Source organism: Onychomys torridus, chromosome 1 (genome assembly GCF_903995425.1).
Source record: "Onychomys torridus chromosome 1, mOncTor1.1, whole genome shotgun sequence".
NCBI lineage: Eukaryota > Metazoa > Chordata > Mammalia > Rodentia > Cricetidae > Onychomys > Onychomys torridus.
The window spans coordinates 28501235-28523143 of record NC_050443.1 but is presented as its reverse complement, the minus strand read 5'-3'; the positions used below and the strand labels follow the sequence as shown (position 1 = coordinate 28523143).

Below are 21909 nucleotides of genomic sequence, written 5' to 3'. Positions count from 1 at the left end.
GGGGAGATTCAAGAGAGAAAGAGACTTGAGTTTGAAATGACAGGCACCTCAGAAGGACACTCATTTCTCACTCTGCACAAGATGCGGGCATCATAGTGCTCTCTCACACACACAAGTTCTCCTAGTAGATACCTTACATGGACCACCATGACATCCAAGGATTCTTTCTTTGGATCTTGACCCAAAGAGCATACCAGCCCAGGTGGTTGAGATGCTCCTTGTAAGACTCTCCTGCCTCTGCCACTGAGGTGACTCCAGCCTTGCTATGACAAGACAACTATACTCTCCCATCTGCACCGTCTCTAACTTTGGCCATGGACTCTCATTGTGGTTGGGGTGATGTTTTCCAAAAGGGACCTATGGGCTTTGGCCATTTGAGTATCCAAGCTATAGCCTCCTTTGGCAGTTTCCTTCCCTCTTCCCTGGCCCTGATGATGCCCCCCAACTGGCTTCCTCACCTGGAACACCCTGGAATTCCGATCCCCTTCACTCCCATCAACATCCCCCTCCACCCAAGGTCACTTGGCTGAGCCTTGCTTCCACAGCTTTGATTACACATGGAGTCTAGGATGGGTTTTCCCTTTTATTTTTCCAGGATAGAAGTTATATTACAACGTTGAATGATGCTTTTGGTTTGTTTGTCTTTGTTTTTGTTTTTTTTTTTTTTTTGAGACAGAGCCTTGTTATGTAACTCTGAATAGCCTGGAACTCTCTGTGGTTTTCTGTCTCCCAAGTGCTGGGATTTCCAGACTTGAGTCATCATGTCCAGCTAAATTATTTAATGCGTGTGTATGTATGTGTGTGTGTGTGTGTGTGTGTGTGTGTGTGTGAGAGAGAGAGAGAGAGAGAGACAGAGACAGAGAGACAGAGAGACAGAGAGACAGAGACAGACAGACAGAGAGACAGAGAGTTGCACATATATATATGCAATTGTACATTTATGGATGCATGCATATGTGGACGCCAGAAACATTGGGTGTCTTTCTCTATCACCTTCCACTTACTTTTTGAGACAGGGTCTCTCACTAATAATAGAGCTGGCCAGCCGATCCTTGGAATCCTCCTGTCTCTGCTCCCAGTACTAGGATTACAGGTGTCTGCCATCCCACACAACCCATGGCTTTCCTTGTCCTTTTTTCTTCTAACATGGGGGCATGTGGTTTGAACTTGGTCCCCTGTGCTTGTACAGGAAGCACATAACACACTGAGCCACTTCCCCAGCCCCTAAAGTATGCTTTTAAAACTGTTCATTTATCATCAACTACCTGGCACCTCTCTGCTGGCTCTAGACCAAGTGTTGGTGCTGAGTGAATTCTGACCCAAACCTTTGGCACAGGCCAAAGACCATCAGCTCACTGACTACCCACCTCCAAGCCCCGATGTTCTTATTTATATCTTAAATCAATTCATTTCTATTAATTTATAAGTTGCCATGTGGCTTGTGGCTTACCTGTATCTGAACATCTTCTCATGGCAGTGGCTGGCAGCATCTCTCTGCCCCAGCCTTCCTGTTCCCAGAATTCTCCTCTCTCCTTGTCCCACCTGTGCTTCCTGCCTGGCTACTGGCCAATCAGTGTTTTATTTATTAACCAATCAGAGCAACACATTTAACATACAGAACATCACACAGCACTTCCCCTTTTCTTTTTTTTTTTTCAAAAAGGAAGGTTTTAACTTTCACATAGTAAAATTACAGATAACAAAACAATTATCAAGCCAGAATTACAGTTATAATATTTAGTCTATTTATAATATTTAGTCTATTTGTATTTGGCAAAATTAAAGAAGATATCCTATCTATCCTATATTTGTGAGTCTAAGGTTTCATATCTAACTTATCTCCTACCATAACTAAGGAAATTATAACTATATAGTCTTCAACTACCCCAAAGATCTCAGAAGGATATACTATTACCTGAGAAATGGGAGAAGGATGCAAGCAACTTTTGGGAGTCTTGCAACAGTAGACAGAGACAGCTGGCAGCCTGGACAGTCATCCAAAGTTCTTTTGTAAAGTTGGGGCATCCGTCTTTAGCCCACAGGTCTGGAGTCTCTCAGTCACTTTTCTCTGTGTCCTGTAGAATGTCTGGCAGTTGCCCCTGTGAAACAGGAACCTGAAGAACCATTTTGCCAAGCAAAGTTCAGTGGTCACCTTCCTATGGTCCTGCATGTCCAGTCAATCAAGCAGTCCAGGAAAAAGCAGTTTCTTGCCCAAAGGGCTATTTTTGCCAAGAAGAAGATAAATCCATACAGAGTGTTTTTGATGCCCATTCTCCTCTCTGAAGTAAATCAGTGCTGCCAGGAGCAGACATGTCTCATTGTCCAGAAAGTCTAAATTTTTAAAACATTTTAAATGCCATATTCTGTAGGTCTTTGAAGTGTTTGAAGATTACTTATCTATCTGAAATATATCTTTGTATACCTAGAAGAATTAACTAACATGGCTACAAGTATGATTATCATAGATGACTAATTATTAATCTACTTCTTAATTATCCATTACAATTTTAAATGAGTTACATAAACATAATACCTCAAACAAGAGTAGATATATATATATATAGTATAACAAAATTAACTTTAAATTTGTATCAATAAACTAAAATCTATAGCAATGTAAACATTTTAAACAAGTTGTTATTCTTTAAAAGTAAGTTCATTAATCTACCTTTTCATCCTATCATATATAAACTATCCCCTTTTCTTTTTTAGAAAGAGATTGCATTTATAATCAACCTGTTTTAAATAAAAATATTAGTTTTTGTCTGTCCCCATACCAGAGGATTCTTTTTGGGACACAAGAATCTCTTAACCTTTTTTTTTTTTTTTTTTTTTAATGTGCCAGTAACGGTGATGGGCAGAAAGTCACAGGAGCAGATAAATCTGCACCAGAGAGGAGTGATTGCAGCTGGAGCCTCAATGCCTCCGTCTCTAAGTTAAAACTGATAGGCCCAGGGTACACTCTGCTCCAAGTAGTGGTGAGCAATCAACCCAGGCCAGAGGAAAAGAGAACACCAAATCTGAACTAAAAAAAAGAAGATCTAGAAGATTTCTGAAAGACTGGTGACAAGTGCCCACTACAGATGCTAGAGTGCTGGCACCTAACTGTGTGTGTACTCAGTATCTTTTCGGCTTCTCAGAAGTTTCAGAAGAACTGCACAACCCTTTGGCATGATTCAAACAATGGAGAGTTTTGGGGTAGCTGGCTTTGACATCCCAACTCTGCCATCTACTGGCTGAGAGTGGCCAGTTAGCCTTTAAGATGGGTTAGTAAAGGTGGGAGGACTTTGGGGTTTGGGTTTTTTGAGTCACAGTCCTGGGTGGTAGTGTTAATGCTCAACACTGTGGAAGTACCTGGGAAGGGAGTCTCAGTGAGGGGCTGCGAGAGATTTTGATTGAGTTCATTAAAAAAGGAAGACCCACTCTGAAAGTGAACAACATCGGTTCATGGGTCATCTGTCCCCTGACACACACTGAATGAAAAGGAGAGAGAGAACTGAGCTTGGCATTAACTGAATTTGGCTGTGGATGTGATGTGACCAGCTCCTTCAAGTCCCTGTTAACAGCAATGATGGGCTGTAGCCTGGAAACATGGAGAGTATTGTATCAACAACAAAGAAAATTAAGATGCCCAGGCTGGCCTCAGGCTCCCTAGCTAGTCAGGGTTTAACTTCTGATTCTTCTGCCTCTGCCTCCTGACTGCTGGAATTTGGGGGTGGGGGAGTGCCAATGTGCCGGGCTTATGCAACACTGTAAATACAACCCAGGGCGAGTGAGCCAATTCCATCTCCAAAGCCAGCTTGGTATATTTGGGAATGTGGGCACAGCTTCTCTCACTGTTTCCTGCTGGAGGGGGTCACTGTATCTTATGGGGACACAAAGAAGATTTTAGGATTATGGAGTAGTCATGAGGGTGTATTGTCTGAGCCAGTTTCCATTAAACCATTCTGGATGTCGGATCATCTGGGCCATGGTGTCATCGGAGACCTTTCAGGGGGTCTTGGCTGGTCAAACCTGATGTATCTTAATCTAGAACAACTCCATAGACTCCAGCTTTCTGTGGAAACAAAAACAGAGCCTCCTTTCCTAAGCAACATATCCTTACATCCAAATTTTGAAGTCAAGGTACCTTTAAAATATACATATTGGCTTAACTCAACAGCTTTTACAATCAAATATTTTTCTGTAGTTAAGAATCCCAAAGCCAGTTGCCAGGCAGTGGTGGCGAAGGCCTTTAACCCCAGCACTCGGGAGGCAGAAGCAGGGGGATCTCTGTGAGTTCGAGGCCAGCCTGGTCTACCAAGCAAGATCCAGGAAAGGCACAAAGCTACACAGAGAAACCCTGTTTCGAAAAACAAACAAACAAACAAACAAACAAACAAACAAACAAGAATCCCAAAGACTGACCAGGCTGCCAGTTGTCTCTGTCTACTCTAGCAAGACTCCCAAAAGTTGCTTGTGTCCATCTCCCGGTTCTCAGGTAATATTATATCCTTCTGAGGTCTTTGATGTAGTTGAAGATTAGATAGTTACAATTTTCCTTAGTTATAATAAAAGATAAGTTAGATATGAAACCTTAGACTCACAAATATAGGATAGATAGGATATCTTTTTAAATTTTGCCCAATAGACTAGATATTATAAATAGAGTAGATATTGTAACTGTAATTCTTGCTTGATAATTGTTTTGTTATCTGTAATTTTACTATGTGAAAGTTAAAACCTTTCTTTTTGAAAAAAAAAAAAAAAAGGGAAGTGCTGTGGATATCGCTCTGTGTAAATAAAATGCTGATTGGCCAGTAGCCAGGCAGGAAGTCTAGGCAGGACAAGCAGAGAGGAGAATTCTGGGAAGTGGAAGGCTGAGGCAGAGAGACGCTGCCAGCTGCCACCATGACAAGTAAGATGTAAAGCACCAGTAAGCCACGAGCCACATGGCAACTTATAGATTAATAGAAATGGGTTAATTTAAGATAGAAGAACTACGTTGGGGACTTAGCTCAGTGGTAGAGCACTTGCCTAGCAAGTGCAAGGCCCTGGGTTCAATTCTCAGCTCCACATTAAAAAAAATAAAAATAAAAAGATATAGGAACTAGATAGCAAGAAGACTGCCACGGCCATACAGTTTGTAAGCAATATAAGTCTCTGCATGTTTACTTGGTTGTGTCTAAGTGGCTGCGGGACTGACGGATGAGAGAGATTTGTCCTGACCCTGACCGTGGGCCAAGCAGGACTGGAGAAAACTCCAGCGGCACAGGGTCCTCTCTCCCAGTCCCTTCTGTCTCCATTCATGAAACCCCTAATTAGCTTCTGGTCCTTGTCCACTACAGCTGCTTGGGTCTTAAGAGAAATGACCTTTCAGTGGGCTGAGCAACCAGAGAATCTAGGCAATCTGCATTCACCCTGGGGCGATTGGCTTGCAGGGAACCCTGGACCACCTTCATTCCAAGATGCTCAAGTCATATCCTTAAAGTATGGGTGAGGTGAGAGGGACTCCTGAAGAGTGTGAAAGGCCAGGCCAGGGGGTGGAGCTCTTCATGAGCTCAGACATTTTCCAGAATATGAATCCTGTGCTTTGCTGTGTGTGTGTGTGTGTGTGTGTGTGTGTGTGTGTGTGTGTGTGTGTGTGTCTTAGCCATATAACCAGGGTCTATGATGTCACTGTTGGGGGTGGGGTGCTGCTTTCTGCTGCACTGAGTAGCTCCTTGTCCACAACCCCACCCCCACCAGAGGTTGTGGTCAGTGTCTCTGGTTTAACAGCATCTTGTCCAGCCTGCGTTTGTTAGGTTAAACAAGCTAGAGCCAAGAGAAGCCAGGGTGGCAGAAATTGCAAGGCTGAGAAAAAGTATGCTTTGTATTGGGCTCTCTTCACCTCCCTCAGACGAACGAACGGCCTCTTAGAGTTTCTGATGGCAAAAGGTGGTGGTGGATGAGGTTGATGCTGGCTTCCAGTTTAATTAAGTTTGTCCTATAGATTGATTTTTCATTTTCTTTTTAAGTTCCAGTTGGGTTGAGGCAGGGGGAATGCAGCAAGTTTAGAAGCCAGCCTGAGCTACATAGTGAGTTCTGGTGTAGCCTAGGCTACATATAGGGATAGAGATGTAGGAAAAGTTGGCACAGTGCTTGCCTAGAACCCACAAGGGTCTGATTCTCAGCACTGCATGATGGCACATGCTTATAAACCCAGAATTCAGGAGGTAGAGATGGGGGGGTCAGAAGTTCAAGGCCATTCTTGGCTACTTAGAGAGTGCAAAGCCAGGCTAGACTATACGAGACCCTGTCTAAAAAAAGTAAATAAAAAGAAGTCTCTTTGGGCTCCAGGTATTCTTAGTGGTGTAAATATTTGGCTGTGAGGCCTGGCTTTGATCAACCAGTACTGGGGGAAAAGAAGGGCCAATTGATGAGAAGCACTTTTTGTTGTTGTTATTGCTGCTGGTTAAAATGGCCATCCCCAGCTTAGGTGCCAACATTTAAAGTAGTAATAGATTTCACAAGAAGGCTTTCCAGACTCTCTTGACAAAGGCAGATGCCCTTCTCAGTGGTGGCCTGCCTCTGGACATGGTGGCCGGCTCCCGGGGATCCATGGGTTTGGGCTATTATTTCTCCTCCAGAATTTGACAGCAGCCACGTGATCAGTGTCTTTTCTCACCACTAAGGCTGCTGTAATCCTACAAGCTGGGATGATAGTGAATTACATCTCATGTCTCTCTATGTCCCTATTAAAAGTAGAGCGGTCCGGCTGGAGAGCTGGCTCAGTGAGTAACGTATTTGCCATACAAGCGTGAGAACCTGAGTCCCAGCACCAGCATCAGAAGCTGGTGTGACAGCACGCGTCTGTGTCCAAGCATTTGTGAGGACACAGGTGATCCCAGAGACTCACTGGCCAGACAGTTTAGGGGAGTCAGTGAGCTCCAGCTTCAGTGAGAGACCCTGTCTCAAAAACAAAACAAAAGAAAAAAAATGAAACAAACAAAACAAAAACAAAAAACCAAAACTAAATGAAACAAAAACCAAGAAAAAACAGTGACCTAGATGTGCTGGCACAGGCCTTTGATCCCAAGACTCATGAAGCAAAGGCAGGAGGCTCTCTGTGAGTTTGACAAAGCAAGTTTCGTACCAGCTGAGGCTACTCTGGCTGTTACCTGTGTTCACAGGCACACATACACGTGCATGCATTTTTAAAAAGTGTTTTGTTCTGTTTTGTTTTTGATTAAAAAAAAAATCTTTTAAAAAGAAAGAACAAGACTGAGAGGCAAGTCTATTCAACTCTCTTCCCGTGTTGCTACATAAACTTCAGATCATCTGATGTGGGAAAGAAACCGAAGAACAGACACAGATGGCTTCGTGCAGATTTCTAGCAGCCTCAAGGCACAGAGACTTGCATTAGACCTGCACAGCCTACTGAGTGTCTGTCCTTGGGCGGCAGGGCTTGCAACAAGCCCCTAAGCCTTTGTTAAGGGGTAAAAAACAAAACAAAACAAAACAAAAAAACAAATGCTGTGAGATAATCCTTCTGTACACTGTATGCATTATTCTCATTGGTTAATAATAAAGCTGTGGCTGGAGAGACGGCTCAGCAGTTAAGAGCACTGGCTGCTCTTCCTGAGGTCCTGAGTTCAATTCCCAGCAACCACATGGTGGCTCACAACAATCTGTAATGAGATCCGGTGCTCTTTTGTGACCTGCAGACAGAACACTGTATGTGTAATAAACAAATCTTAAAAAAAAAAAAAAAAAAAAAAAAAAAAAAAAAAGCTGTTTGGATCACAGCAAGGCAGGATAAGGTTAGGCAGGACAATCAAACTGAGGACTGGGGTGAAGAAGGGCGGAGTCGGGAGAGACAGCGAGCTGCCCAAGAAGCAAGATGCCAGAGAACCGGTAAAGTCATGGCCACGTGGCAATACTTAAATGACTAGAAATGAGTTAATTTAAATGTAAGAGCTAGTTAGTAATAACCCTGAGCTATTGACCGCACATTTTGTAATTAATATATAAGCCTCTGTGTATTTATTTGGGACCAGGCTGTCAGGACAAAAAGCACTGTTTATGGTGGTGCACACCTTTAATTCCGGCACTCAGGAGGCAGAGCCAGGCAATCTCTGTGAGTTCAAGGCCAGTCTGGGCTACTAAGTGAGTTCCAGGAAAGGCACAAATCTACACAGAGAAACCCTGTCTCGAAAAACAAAAACAAAAACAAAAAAAACCAAACAAACAAACAAAAAAAGCACCATTTACAAACAGACACTGTAGTTTAAAAGTACCATCATCACCTTTATTTCAAGTTTATAAATAAATGGGGGGCTGTGGGGAAGCTGGGTGTGTTGAGAGATTGGGGCACACAGCTCTATGTTTTGCAACAGAAGCCACAGGAACCATTTTTACAGCATCCACAGCAGAAAAGGCAGACTGGGAGGTTGGTGTCTCGCTTCTTTCGATTTGGGATCAGGAACTGTGTGGAAGAGAAGAGAGGTGAGCTGCCTTACTTGGGCATGGGGAAGCCTAGGGATCAGGGAGGGAGTCCCAGTTGCTCTTACCGACATGTCGGCCCTGGCTTCTGTCCTGTGCCCAGGCTGTAGGGCTCCAGGCTGTCTCGCCTGTAGAAGTAGAAAGGATACTTGAGTACTGTGGGGTCTCCAGCATTCTTCTGGTGTGTCTTTGCCAGCTTGTTCCTTCCCCAGGAACTTAGGGACCTGTTTATATGGAATTCCTAGAAGAGACCTCACTGCCCTGTTTTTCCCATCATTCTTTGGATGTTCTGCTTCATAAAAACATCTCACCTTTGTTGTTACTGTCTTCTTTCTGGACACTACCCTCCCAATGGGTCTCCCTGCATCTTATCCCTTGTAATCAGGTCACCACATAGCACAGTAACCTATCATCATCAGTTGGATTGTGGATTTTCCCTTTCTCAGCAACCCAAGGACCAATTATCATCTGCACAGCTGTCTACAAAACTTGGCAGTCAGAACTGCCACCGCCCTCTCCTTACTTCCAACACTGATGCCACCTATCAGACCCTACAGATCCAAGGGTCCTGTGATTGCCTTTCACTTGAGTGCCCACTCTGCTGTCTCAGATCCAAGGCACAAATCTAGTATCTTTGTTGTTGTTTGAGACAGGGTTTTTATAGCCCAGGTTGGCACTGAACTTGTTATGTAGCCAAGGATGACTGTGAACTCCTGATGCTCTCACCTCCATCTTGAGTGTCTATAACAAGGCTGGCTCAGTAGCACTTCCTTCCTTACAGACTTATGTGCATGAGTGTCCTGCCTGCATATATGCATGTGCACCACAGGCATGCCTAGTGCTCATGTAGGTCAGTAGGCATTAGATGCCCTGGAACTAGAGTGAAGGATGGTTGTGAGCCATGATGTAGGTGCCAGGAACTGAACCCAGGTCCTCTGCACAAGCATCAAGTGCTTTAACTGCTGAGCTGTCTCTCCAGCCCCTTCTGTATCATTTTCCTATAAAATGTTTTTGCTTGGCTTCCTGCCACTTGGTTCCCCCTCTGGTCCTTCCTCATAATAGTCATTCCATCCATCATCTTTTGTGCTATCCATAAATACATGTTTAGAAAACAGTCATTTAAAGGCAGTTTAAGGAATGCCCTGACTGTGATGGGACAGCCAGAGGAACATTTTGTCTGGCTTCCATCATGTTCCTCATGCTCCCTGTAGAGCTGAGGGTGGGAGTCCCTCAGCCCTTCCACTCAGGACCACTCTTGTCCTCTCAGTGGCTGCCCTGAATGCTCAGTGTTGAGGAGCCCCTGCCTCCCGGGGATGGCTCTCCCACTGTAGCAGGCTTAGAGTGCTCACCAGCTGCTGGAGAAGGGTGCTGCTGTTGGTCAGGCTGGCGATGAGGAGAAGCAGGAGACAGGCAGCCTGGATCTTGGTGCTCTGTACCATCTTGCCTTCTGTTCTGCTGTGCAGTCCAAAGATTTGCCTGGTGTCTAGGACCCAGTCTCCGTCCTTTTTATGGGACCGGTTGGAGGAGGGGACACCTGAACCCCCTCCCCTTTGCCCTGACTCATTTCCAAGAAGACAGTGGCGCCGAACAGGCGGGAGAGATAAGCGGGAACAGTGACAGGGGACAGACAGGGTTGTGTCACCCTGAGCCAGCAGAGGTGCGTCCAGGGGGTGGGGCAGCTAGCACCATGGACACAAGCCTCCAGCCAGCCACCTGTGACGTCACCCTGTGGATCGCAGAAAAAAAAAAAACCCAAAACCTTTCCCCTAGACGTTGCCTGTCTCCCTTATCCATGTCTCCAGTATGGCTGTCACTCACTGGGCTCACCAGAATGACCTCAGCAATGGGATACACATGTGCAGAATGCAGCCAAGCAGGAGTCGGGAACAGTGGCCAAAGGACTGGACAGACAGATGCCCAAGCATAGACTCCACCATGGTGTCCAATGTCCAGATCATACGATGTAGCTCTCGTGTTAAAGTCACTTTTCGCCTGTGGTGGTGGCAGTCATTATTCATAGCCAGAGCCAGCACACTTCCCAGTCCAGCATATGAGCTAGTTCATCCTTTCACATGCCAGCGCACAAACTAATTCACCTTGTCTTTTAACCAGTACCAATTCACTTCTGTGTTAATGGCTGGTGCTACTTGGCCTCCAAGTGGTTGCCTACTTCCTCCTGGGTTCACTAGTGTTGAGGCTTAAAGTTGCCTTCTAGTCACTGACCCAGGGGCCTGGCCTGATCTATTTGTCAAACTTCCATCTCCCTCCTAAGCTCAGGGGGCACAGTAGCATGTCAGACTTGGCTTGGCAGAGCAGACTATACCCACCACACAACTCCAAGTGCAGTGGAATTATGCCAAAACCTTCTCAATGCCACGCTGGGAGAATTTACACCACAGAAATTGGTACACAGCATACACTAGGGCTTTTATAGTTGTGTTCTTGGGGTACTATTGAAGCCTGGATCCCTCAATGTGTACGGCCTGGACATTATTAAACTTTGACTCCAGAGAGAGGCTAGTGGCCACCATGCCTGACTCACACAGGGACCATCCAGTCAATCTGTGTAGAGCTCTGGGAATGCTGCTGCTGCCACTCTGCTGCTCACTAGGCCCTCATCTGCTTCATAAGCTCTCAGAGAGCATTAGGGAGTGGGGAGGTCAAAGACGGGGTTCTCAGAAACCAGGGGCCATCAGATGTACTGAAGTTGTGGCAGGTCGAAAGTGCAGCAAGGTAAAACTGACAGGCAGCCCCAGATCCTGGGAAGGGTGAACCATTCTCCTGGGGACACGATGGTATCCCCCAGCCCTGCCAGGCATCACTGTGGCTGCTCAGGACAGGTTTCATCATCAGCCAAGGCCAGGGGTCAGAGCACAGGCGCCAGAGCCACTGTGAGAGGCGACAGACTGCCGGGCCAAGCCTGGCTTTCTGGCCATCTGCCCTCCCTTGGGGGTGGGGGGCTCAAGGCCAGGCCCCATCATTGGCTGGTGCAGAGGGGTGGGCTTCAGCCCCAGAGTTCAGGGATGCTCACCAGTCTTGTTTTCAAGAAGCCCTGACCTGGGAGATTCCAGCCTCCCCTCCAACATCAGGGGCCATGTCCTTGACCCAAGTTCCCATACCCTAATCTGCACTCCAGGGCCTCAAGGGAGAAATTCAGCCCTTAATTCTCCCAGTGGCTTGCCCTTTATCACGTCACCCAGCCATTTCCACACAGCCACAGTGTAGCTGAAGCTTAGACCTCAGGAAGGCTCTATGACGCCCACCTGTCCCCATGCCCGACATGGACCGACACACAGACAGACAAGGCGGGGCCACACTGGCCAGTTTATTGCAGTTAAATACCTCTCTCTCTATTTTTTTTCTCCATTTTTCCATAAAGAAAATTAAAACACACACACACACACACACACACACACACGCACACGCACACGCACACACACACCCACACACCCAGAGGGGAGCAGGGATCCAGAAACAAGAGGGATGGGGGACGTGGCCTCCCTGCATAGGTCCAGGCCCCAGGGAAGGCGCCCCCAAAGCTCCCTCCTTCCCATAAGCACCCTGTCTCAATACCTCTCGAGACCAAGGAGGCAGCAGGCAGCGGGGCCTCTGTCCTCCTCCCTTGCTCCTCCTGGTGAGCCCACTAGAAGTGATGGGCTGGTGAGGACCGAGAAGGGAGGCTGATGGACAGGTGGGCAGGTGGGCATCATTTCCGCATGGAGGAGGGTAGTGGGCAATGTATCCACAGAAATGCATTATGTCTCCTTGTTTTTGTTAAAAATCTACTATAAAAAACGCAGCTTGGGGAGGGGCATCTCCCTCTCTGTGCTAAGGGCTGGGGGAGGGTGGCAGAGGCCGGCAGCAGCCGCAGGGTGGGCCGGTGGGCATCACTGCCGGGTGCTCTCGCCCACCATTTCCAGGTTGTGCTGCTGCAGCTGGGCTCGAAGCAGGGCGTTCTCATTCTTCAGCTCCTCAATCTGCAGGTACCACAGAGGTCACATGAGCCAGGGGCTAGCCCTCGGCCTCCAGGCCCGTGGATTCCAGGTCCACACCCACCTGCTGCCTCAGGAGCTCGTTGTCCATCTGCAGCCGCTCGGCCTCCTTGAAGGTCTCCTGCATTCGCTGGTTGGTCTGGCGTAGCTCCCGGATGTAGTCACAGGCCTTGGACAAGATGCCCCCTTTGCTCTGGAGTGGGGAGCAGGCAAGGGTCAGAGGACAGGACAGCGCCTGTGCCTGGGGTTAGGCAGACTTCCGGAAGGGAGGGACATAGGGATACTTACCGCTCCTGTCTTGCTGTTGTCTGCATGACAATCTGGAATGATTTTCGAAAGCTGGACAATCCAGTTGTTGATCTTGTCCCTCCGTCTCCGCTCCACTGTAGGGACAGGGACAGTCACGGCTTCATGGCACTAGAAAGGACCTCACAGGGACCCTAGGCTGCCACCTCCCCATGGGCAGCCCAATCAAGTCTCAGGTGCCACACTGTCAGACAGAAACCCACGCTGACAACTGCCGGCCCAGTTCACTACCTGCCTAGCACACTCAGACACTGGCGCCAACATGGACGAACTAGTCACAGCACACGCTGCCCGGCTGAAATGCAGCTCTAGGCACTGGGAGCCATATCTTTTTTTGAGGGGCAGATCTAGCAACCCCACGGCTCCTGTAGTTCTTGCATTTCACTCTCTCTGTTCCCAGAGACTCTGGCTTCTATGATTTTGCTTTTCTCATCTTTTTTTGTCCCCTTGGGGATTAGGGTCTCATGTGGGTCAGACTGGCCTCCAACTGTGTAGCCAAGGACTTTAAACTCCTGGCTCTCTTGCTACATTTCCAAAGTAGCCATTATGCCTGGTTTAACTCACTGCTGAGACTAAGTCCACACTCTACCAACTGAGCCACAGCCCAGCCCTTCTCATCTGTGAAAACCTGATTGTGGCTTAGGGCCTGTTTAAAACTCCTCCACAGCCTTGGCAAGCTGTACTCTTCACACAATCGAGGGCTCAGGCTCTGAGGCCTGGCTGGCCCTATTGACCTCACCTCACCTGGGAAGGTGAACCCCATACCCTGAAGACAAAAGATGGCAAGGGACAGACCTCAGAGTCCAGACTTGTGCTTTAATTAAACTCTGTAACCTCCCACGGTTAGAGCTACACTGAATGACAACTGTCCTGTAGACAGGGCTTCCCTCTGGCCTGTCCTATGCTCAGGATGCCTGCCAGGAACCACCTGACTTGGAACCAGTTTCACAGTGAGTTCTAGCAAGGCTTCCTGGCCTTTCCTTACCTCCAGGGCACAGAAGACCCTGGTACTCCCAAGTCCCCTCCAAGCCCCCATCCACTTGTCATGAGGGCTAGAGACACCTGTTGAGTTTGTGGAGGGGAGCTGGGGCCTAGAGCCTGATGGGCTGTGGGAAAGGGTAAGGGGCATTTCCTAATGAGGGCAGAAAACAGGGAAAACTCTTAAGTGACGGGGGTGGGGAAGGTGGGTGAGGGTGGGCCCCTTTCTCTTCAGACCTCAACTCACACCTTGCCCCTGACATTCCTTTAAGGGACCTCGGCGCCCAGGAAGAGTGGAGGCCTCTGCCTTTGCTACGGTCAAGAGCCTCCCACTCGGGCATGAGTAATTTCATTTTCCAAAGCAGACTATCTCCCGCTCTGTCCACTCCCTCTTCACAGCAACGGTTCTTTCTGAGATCTTTCCAATGTCCTGCCAAGAACACAGCCATGCTGAGTTTGGTAAGGGCTAGGTTATGCCTCCAGTAGGCTTAGGGCTGGCTCACTGTCACTGACCGCTAAGTATGGTAGAATCTTCTGGGAACTTGGTGGCGGAGTCTAGCCAGGGCCTGGAAGCACTACCCACTGAGTTCCCTGGCAGAGTGCTCATCTCCAGGGTTCATTTAGTACTTCCCCACCCTCCTACTGTCCATTTCCCCCAGGCATTAGACTCATTAGGGTTAAGAGTAGATGTGTGTGTGTGGCAGAGCTCCTTTGGTCTCCATTTAATTCTGCAAAATGTAGAAGTGTGTGGCTTTAAACATGGATGGAGTCCAGGGTGGACTCAGCCCTGGCTTTGTCCTGGGTGGTGCTCATGACACCACTGTGAAGTGACGTAAATGGGGAACACTGTGCCCACAATAACTGTGCCCAAGAAAGGACAATGTGGAGCAATACTTTCTGCATAGAGCCCACAGTAGGATGAATCTCCAGAGAGACTTAGGAAATATTTGGGTTTCTTTGAGGGACCCCAGGCAGACGGATAATAAGATCACACAAAAGATGACATGTAGCACTTGTAGGGTTTGTGTGTTGTTTTTACATAAGCTGTCTACTGCTTGTGTCCAGATTAACGTAAGATGGTTAGGCCTGTGGCTTGGAAAAACTATTAGGACACACCGGACCAGCAGAAGGCCAGTTATCTCACAGAAGCCCTGCAGTTACAACACAGCACTTAAAAAACATCTCACAGCCAGACGTGGTGGTGCACACTTTTAATCCCAGCACTCAGGAGACAGAGGCAGGACAGAACTCTGAGTTCCAGGCTAGTCTGGTTTACATAGTAAGTTCTAGAATAGCCAAAGCTACATAGGAAGATCTTGTTTCAAAACCCAATAATTAAACCCCACAACTCACAGCACAACCTGTCAGGATGAAGGAAGAGCGAGACAACACAGTGGGAGACATTAGCAAGCCTCTCTCCAAGAAAAGAAAGAAAACAACGTCAGGCAGCCGGAAATCTCCAGCCATCTCAGCCAGCTGAGCCTCCTATGGACGACCTTTCCGAGAGGAAGGCACACGTCCACCATGGTACCTGTGGCACCTTCTCCAAGCTAGACTGTACACAGAGCCTAAGGTAAGTTCCACACCCTCAAATAACTGGAACCACACCAGCTACGCTCTGACTACAAAGAACTGAGAAATCCAACAAAAATGCAATCCTAAGCCCCACACAGGTCTAGAAATTGGGCAACATGCTCCCTGAATTTCCTGGGGTCAAAGAAGAAATCACAGGAGATCTGGAAAATATTGTGAGATAATAAAGACATTTGTCCAAATGGGACAGTCAGACAGAAGTTGCAGCTACAGATTTACATCAGAAAAAGGCTTGTTCGTTTGTTTCTTCCTTCTGTGAGACAGGTTTCTTACTGTGTAGTCCAGGCTGGCCTCAAACTCACAACTCGGCCTAAGCCTCACCAGCTGGGATTACAAAATGGAACCATATCCAGCTTTAAAAAGCAAAGATTTGGGAATTCCTGCTACTAGGGAATAGGAAGCAGGAGGCTTCCAAGTTCAAAACCAGCCTGGGCAAATTAGTCAGGCTGTCTCAAAAAGATTTCTTTAAAAAGTGAAAAGGCTGGGATCTAGTTACAAGAGAGCACTTTCCAGCACACTCTAGGCCCTAGGTTCTACCCTAGTGTCAGACAAGGAACTCTCTGTAAGACCACTAACATAAATTAAGACCCCAAGTAGAAAGACTCTATTACAAACAGTAAAAATTAATAAATAGAAAAAGCAACCTGGCTCAGCATTTCAAGTCACGTTTTATGTAAAGACCTGCATTTCTGCCGCCAGAGAGTAAATTCTGCTACCATTAACAACAGGCTCCCCACCTACCCCTTGGTGCAGGAATGCTGGCTGCTTACTTAGGGCCCTGCAGGAACCTTCGGGAACTCCCTAACCCTCACCCTGGCAGAAAAGCCAGAGGGAGAAAAGAAAGCGATTACAGGGAAACTCACGTTAGCAGAGTCCTGGGAGGGCAAGGGTAGAACTCTGAAGCTGCCCTGTCTTATTTCTGGCAGAGAAGCATACACAGAGCCTCTCCGGAGGGTAGACGGCATGTGCTGTACAGACAAGTTGGGTTAAGTCTCACAGACAGCGAGACATGGAGATTTTGAGTGGCAATTTCCAATGCCCAAGAATAGAAACTCCATCCTGTGATGCCATGGGGTGGGCCAAGCCCTAGGAGGCTGGGAAGAGGCGACTATCACCTTTCTGGAGAAAAAGCAGTAAGACTTCCGGTGCTGGGGACGAGTCCTAGTGGGGACAACTAGAGCTTCCAGGCACCCCTGGCCGGTGCTTACTAGCAGATGGAAAGGGACTCAGATTCAGGCCTTAAGAACACCCAAAGCCGAATCCAGCATATTGGGCGTTAACTGCTTAGATGCAAGATTGTAAAACATCAGGAGTGGGCGTGCGGATTTAGCTCAATGGCAGAGTGCTTGCTTAGCAAGTGCAAGGCCCAGGGTTTGACCCTCAGCTCAAAAAAAAAAAAAAAAGAAACAAAACAAACCATCAGAAGAAACTTCTGCCAACCGGGGTTCTCCCATTGTGTTGTAAGTCTGTATTTAAAACCTCCTCCCTCCTTCAATAAATGATGTTTGACATTCCAAAAAAAAAGAAGAGGGGGTCAAGGACATGATGGGGAAACCCACAGAGACAGCTGACCGGTGCTAGTTGGAGCTCACTGACTCTGGACTGACAGTCTGGGAACCTGCATGGGACCGAACTAAACCCACTGAATGTGGGTGACAGCTATGTGACTCAATCTGTTTGTGGGGTCCCTGGCAGCAGGACCAGGACTTATCCCAGGTACATGAACTGGCTTTTTGGAGCCCATTCCCTGTGGTGGGATACCTTGCTCAGCCTTGATACAATGGGGAGGGGCTAGGCTCTCCTTCAACTTGGTATGCCAGACTTTGTTGACTACCATGGGAGGCCTTACCCACTCTGAGGAGTGGATGGGGGTAGAGTGGGAGGGAGGTGAGGAGGTGGGAGAAAGGGAGGGAGGGGGAACTGGGGTTGGTATGTAAATTGGAAAAAATTAATAATAAACATATTAAAAACAAAAACAAAACACCCACAGCCAAAGCTGGTTCCCAGTTCTTGAGGGCATCTGCTGTAAAGATAGCCAAGACAGCCTTAGGTCTCAGTTAGAACACCCAAGGCTCAGTCTGAAGAGCAGATAGTTACCTGGTTGTTATAGGAATGGGTGGGGAGGGAGAAACAAAGAGGACATTAGAATAAGAAAGAGAGCCGGAAAAGAAGGGACATTCCCAAAAGCAGCGGGTGTAGAGGTGGGGTTAAAAGGCAGGGGCAGACGCTTGGAGCTCAGACAGAAAAGGAAGCCAGCAGATTTGGCAATGAGGTCATCACAGGTGACCTTCAATGGAGCCAGTCTGGTAGGCCAGACTGCCAAGCCACAAGGAAGACAGGCAGATGGTGGTTCAGACCTTCTACAGGTTAAAGCCGGAGGGCTGGTTGTAGCTGGTGGGTGGTGGGTAGGGAACTGCTTGTCTGAGGATGAAAAACAACAAAGCCCCCAAGCTGGATGAATCCAGGGGTAAGGCGCATACTCAGTGGGAGGCTGGAGTTGGGGGGGGGGCTAGGATCACTGAGGGGGTTGTGTTAGTCATTTTCCACAGGACAACACAGGTGCAAAGATTGAAAACCCAGCCTGATCTGGATAGAGGAACTATAACAGCCTGAGAAACCCACCAGAGGCTCCTCAAATTCCCCTGCACCAAACCAACCTCAAGCTCCAGTTCACCCTTTCCCTTCAAAGCCACCTGACCTGGGCATTAGACCCCAACCCAGCAGATCCAGAATCTTCTCCCTATGCCCATTCTCCACATCTTGTCACTTCAGACCAGGCCTCCCGTTTCCCAGAAGTCATCTCTAGCATGTGACTTCTTAGTCGCTGTTTTCCCATCATCTTATCATGCTGGTGTTGCCATCACCAGACTATACTCCCAGGTCAGGATAGCCACTCTGGGAAGAGCTTCTAGAGAGCCGGTGTGAGCCAGCCTGGCAGGTCCCCTCCCAGCCCCAAGACCTTCCTCTTCCCCCCCATTCTGCTCTTCCTCAAACTTAACAGTGTCTGTGGCTGAGGAGGCCTAGGCACTTGTCTGTTTCTCCCCGAGAGCCCTCTGAAGCACGCCTTCCCTCTGCTGCACTCACTCGGCATTCTCTCTTCCAGTGCTCAGGCATGCTGAGGGCACATGGTAACTGTGTGTGGCTTGTGTCCTACCCGTGAGTGGTGTGAGAGCCCAGACCTCGTCTCTGCCGTTATCTACACTTGAGGCCTAGCTGGGGCTGGCATGGGTGTGTGCTTGCCAGCTGCTTAGAAGAACAGTGGCACCCCCAGCCCCTGTTCACATCAAAGCACCCTCAAGTCTCAGGGCCTGAGGTCTCCATCCTGGTTCATTCTCAAAGAAACCACACAGGACCTCAGTGACAAGCCAACAGGACCCCTGAAGCAACTCGACTCTCTTCAGCCTGTGTCCCACTCTGCTTGCCAAGCGCCCAGAAAAACCTTCCTGGGGCAACCTCATTTCAGCGCCTGAGCTATCTCTCAGCCACAAGCCGTTCTTTGTTGGCAGTTCTGACTGCCCTCTAGGCCAGGCTGTAGACTCGGCACAGAGTCTGTGCCGCCCTGCCTGCCTGGGACCCAGGGTCAGGGAGTATTTGTTGAGTGATGGCTGTTTGGGTGTCAAAACTGCCCTGCTTTGAGGACGCTCCATGCTCTACACTGGTGGAGATGAGGAGCGGCACTCAGAGACAGACAAGACACCTCAGAGAGGAACAGCAGCGTCTGGGAGGGCGGGAGGCTCTGGCTTCAGCTGGCTGAGGCTGCCCAGCTACCCACGGAGGGCAAGGAACAAGTGAATGAGAAGAGCCAAACCCACATGCGGATATGGGGTCTGCCATTTTAAGAGGATGGCCCATAGAACAAATCAAAACCACAAACTGGGCATGAGAAAACATCTGGCCTAATTTCCGTCCTCTACCTTTCCTAACAGCTTCCTGCCTTTCACCCATCAGCCCTTACCTACGAATTCAACACACACCTTTCCCACATCCGGGCATGCCAGGGAATGGGCTCAAAGCCCCCAGGAGGCCAAGAGCTGGCCAAGGAACGCACCACCCCCTTACCTTCATTGTGCTGAGCTCGTCTTCTCTCATCTCGAGGAGTTCTGGTTCCATCGATTTTTCTAGAATAGAAGGGGAAATAACAGATACCTATTATTTCAGACCTATCTCTTCAAGTATTTATCAAGCTGTCAGACTCCACACACACCTTTGTTTTTAATGGCACTAAGGACCGAACCCAGGGCTTTGCAAAATGCTAGGCAAGTGCTCTACCACTGAGTTACCTCTTCAGCCCTTGACAATTATTTTTGCAAAGTAAATCCTTGTGAAAAGAGAGAGGGAACTTTCAAGCTAACGAAACCCACACCCCACTCCTGCTGCACACTGACAGTCCTAGCTGCTGGGCCCCCAACAATGAGGCTGTAGCACATACGGGGAATAGGGGTGCGTCCGAGGTGCGATTGTCCTCTGCGTCCCTGTCTGGAGCACATCCTGGGGTGTCATCATAACATAGAACTGGCCTGCAGGAAATGTGCAGTGAGCATCAGGAAGGGGCCAAGGTGGAACTAAGTAAGTGATTTCCCTCGTTCTACCCTTCCTTCTCTTACCTCCGGCCTGTAGGCTCTGGTCTGTGGTCTGTACAGACACAGCGGTGGTATCTCCCACACTGGATGCTGGGAAATATGCAAACCGTGCTTCCCCGCTGACAGCTTCTGCGGCTGGGCTGCCACCATTGCTGAATGGATTTTGAATTACAGCCTAGGGAAGAGGACACAGGCCATCCTCAGGCACCCCTGTCAGCCCACCTTTGTTGTTGGGGGTTGGTGTTTATTTACTATGATGAGAGGTGAGGGGGAAGCCCGCTGTGCGTACCCTTCCGTCTAGTATTTCATCTGTGACAGGACTCAACTGTCACTAGCCCAGCGACTCTACTTTTTTTCTCTAAGAAGTTTCTCCCCGTTTTATATGGAAAAAAATAATTTCAAGCGACCTGTCCAATGTCTGTGCAAAACATCAACCTTCCACGGCTCGCCGGGCTAGAGAACACCGTTTGTGGGTCACATCCCCACCCCTGGGACCTCCCCCCACCCCTCCCACAAGCTGCGGGCCACCTACCAGCGGGAAGGGTGCCGCGGGACCCGGGGGTACAGAGGCAGCGGCCGGGCCGGGGCGCTGGGCGGCCCCGTCCACACCCACCTGGGTCACAGCCTGCTGCCCCCCCGCGAAGGCAGCTGTGGACACGACGCTGACGGCGCCAGCCGCGTCGCCCTGGCCGTCCAGCTGACCGTCAGTCACCTGGACTACGCGGTATGTCACCTGCAGGGGGCGGCAGAGCGACGAGACCGACGCTAGGGCCCGAGGCAGGGCCAGGTCGGAGCCTCTCCCTGCCCCGCCGCACGCGTCCGCCCGCCCGCCCGCCCTCCGCCCGCCCCGGCGCCGGCCCTCAGGGCTCCCGGCCCGCGGCCGCCTCACCTGGCCTCCATTATTCTCTGTGCGGAACTGGTACTGGATATTGTGGTCGCCGAACGCCGCCTGCTGGACGCTGGCGATGGCCACCGCCGTCTGCTCCTCAGCCCCCGGGCCGTCCCCGCCTGTGGGGGCAGCAGGGCAGGGGGCACGCTCAGCGGGCGCGCGGGGCCTCCCGGCGTGCCCGGCCTGCAACCCCGGCGCGGGCCGCAGCCCCCGTGGCCCCGCAAGCACTCACCTTCCTGCAGCTCGACGCCCTCCTCGGCCTCGGGTCCCTTGTCGTGGCTGCGGGGGCACACGAGGGGCAGGGCCCGGCGTCAGCGAGGCCCGCACCCCGGCCGGGGGGCGCAGAGGGCCGCCGCCCGCCCGCCAGGCCCGGGCCCCGCCAGGGTCAACAGTGTCGCCGAGCCCCCGCCCGGGTCCCCTCCCCGCGGCCTCCATTTTGAGCCGGGCCCGGAGGCCGCTCGGGATCATGGCGGCCCCCGCGCGCGGGGCCGAGGGGCCGGGGCCCAGGGCGCGCGGAGGGGCGCGAGCCGCCGGCGCGCTTACCTGGCGGCGGCAGCAGCGGTGGCCGAGGAAGCAGGATCCAGACCCGGGTCCAGCATGTCCATGGGGGGGGGGGGGGGGGGGGGGAGGGGAGGGAGGGGGGGGGGCGGGCGGCCGGGGGGGCCCGAGCCCGGCGCTCACGCCGCGCGGCAGGAGGGGACGGAGGAGACACGGGAGCCGCTCGCGCTGATCACGGGGACAAACAGTGGGGTCATGTGAGGAGGAGATGCCGCCGCCGCCGCCGCCGCCGCCGCTCCTGCAGCCGCCGCCTCCTCCTGCCGCCTCCGCCCGCCGCCGCCGACTCCGGGCGGCGTGAGGCTCCGGGCCGCAGCTCGGCTGCCCCCCGCCCGCCCGCCCGCCCGCCGGTCCGCCGCACGCGGCCTGGGGCCTGCTTCCCTGAGCGCTCGCCGCCGCGACTTGAGCTCTTTTTTTTAAAACACGGCCCAGTCTGGATGGCGGCCGCTCCGTTCCCTGGATCTCCGGCTCGCTCGCCCTCCGCCCGGCTTGGCCCGGTCCGGCGGCGGATCGTGGCTGCAGCCGCCGCCGCTTTCTCTCCCCCCCCCCTTTT

At 50.3% G+C, this 21909-nt stretch overlaps 2 protein-coding genes across 3 annotated transcripts; both read right to left on the bottom strand.

The window, feature by feature from the left end:
• Positions 1-8303: 8303 nt before the first annotated feature.
• On the bottom strand, positions 8304-10071 carry LOC118583861 (hepcidin antimicrobial peptide). Its single transcript, XM_036187624.1, has 3 exons — positions 9813-10071; positions 8532-8591; positions 8304-8446 (listed from the first exon to the last, which is right to left on the bottom strand). The coding sequence occupies exons 1-3, from the start codon at positions 9900-9902 to the stop codon at positions 8342-8344; spliced, it is 255 nt and encodes an 84-aa protein (XP_036043517.1). The 5' UTR covers positions 9903-10071; the 3' UTR covers positions 8304-8341.
• A 1795-nt stretch (positions 10072-11866) lies between these two features.
• Usf2 (upstream transcription factor 2, c-fos interacting) lies at positions 11867-21450 on the bottom strand. Of its 2 annotated transcripts, none has more exons than XM_036182980.1 (10): positions 21345-21450; positions 21034-21080; positions 20802-20920; positions 20445-20645; positions 19937-20087; positions 19762-19849; positions 19392-19450; positions 12744-12838; positions 12520-12648; positions 11867-12440 (listed from the first exon to the last, which is right to left on the bottom strand). In XM_036182980.1, exons 1-10 carry the CDS (start codon positions 21404-21406, stop codon positions 12351-12353), a joined length of 1041 nt encoding a protein of 346 aa, XP_036038873.1. In that variant the 5' UTR covers positions 21407-21450; the 3' UTR covers positions 11867-12350. The 2 variants fall into 2 exon arrangements, with proteins under 2 accessions (XP_036038873.1, XP_036038962.1); XM_036183069.1 differs by having other exon boundaries at positions 20526-20645.
• Between the last annotated feature and the right edge of the window lie 459 nt (positions 21451-21909).

Bases quoted from the DNA above. Each gene is read 5' to 3' on its own strand.
- LOC118583861 (XM_036187624.1), bottom strand. From the start codon at position 9,902: ATGGTACAGAGCACCAAGATCCAGGCTGCCTGTCTCCTGCTTCTCCTC. The intron at 8,592-9,812 runs GTGAGCACTCTA...CTACTTCTACAG, and splicing joins GCACCCTTCTCCAGCAGCTG to GCGAGACAGCCTGGAGCCCT. The intron at 8,447-8,531 runs GTAAGAGCAACT...TCTTCCACACAG, and splicing joins AAGCCAGGGCCGACATGTCG to TTCCTGATCCCAAATCGAAA.
- Usf2 (XM_036182980.1), bottom strand. From the start codon at position 21,406: ATGGACATGCTGGACCCGGGTCTGGATCCTGCTTCCTCGGCCACCGCT. The intron at 20,921-21,033 runs GTGAGTGCTTGC...CTGCCCCCACAG, and splicing joins GGGCGTCGAGCTGCAGGAAG to GCGGGGACGGCCCGGGGGCT. The intron at 19,451-19,761 runs GTATGTGCTACA...CTTCTATTCTAG, and splicing joins CGGACGCACCCCTATTCCCC to AAAAATCGATGGAACCAGAA.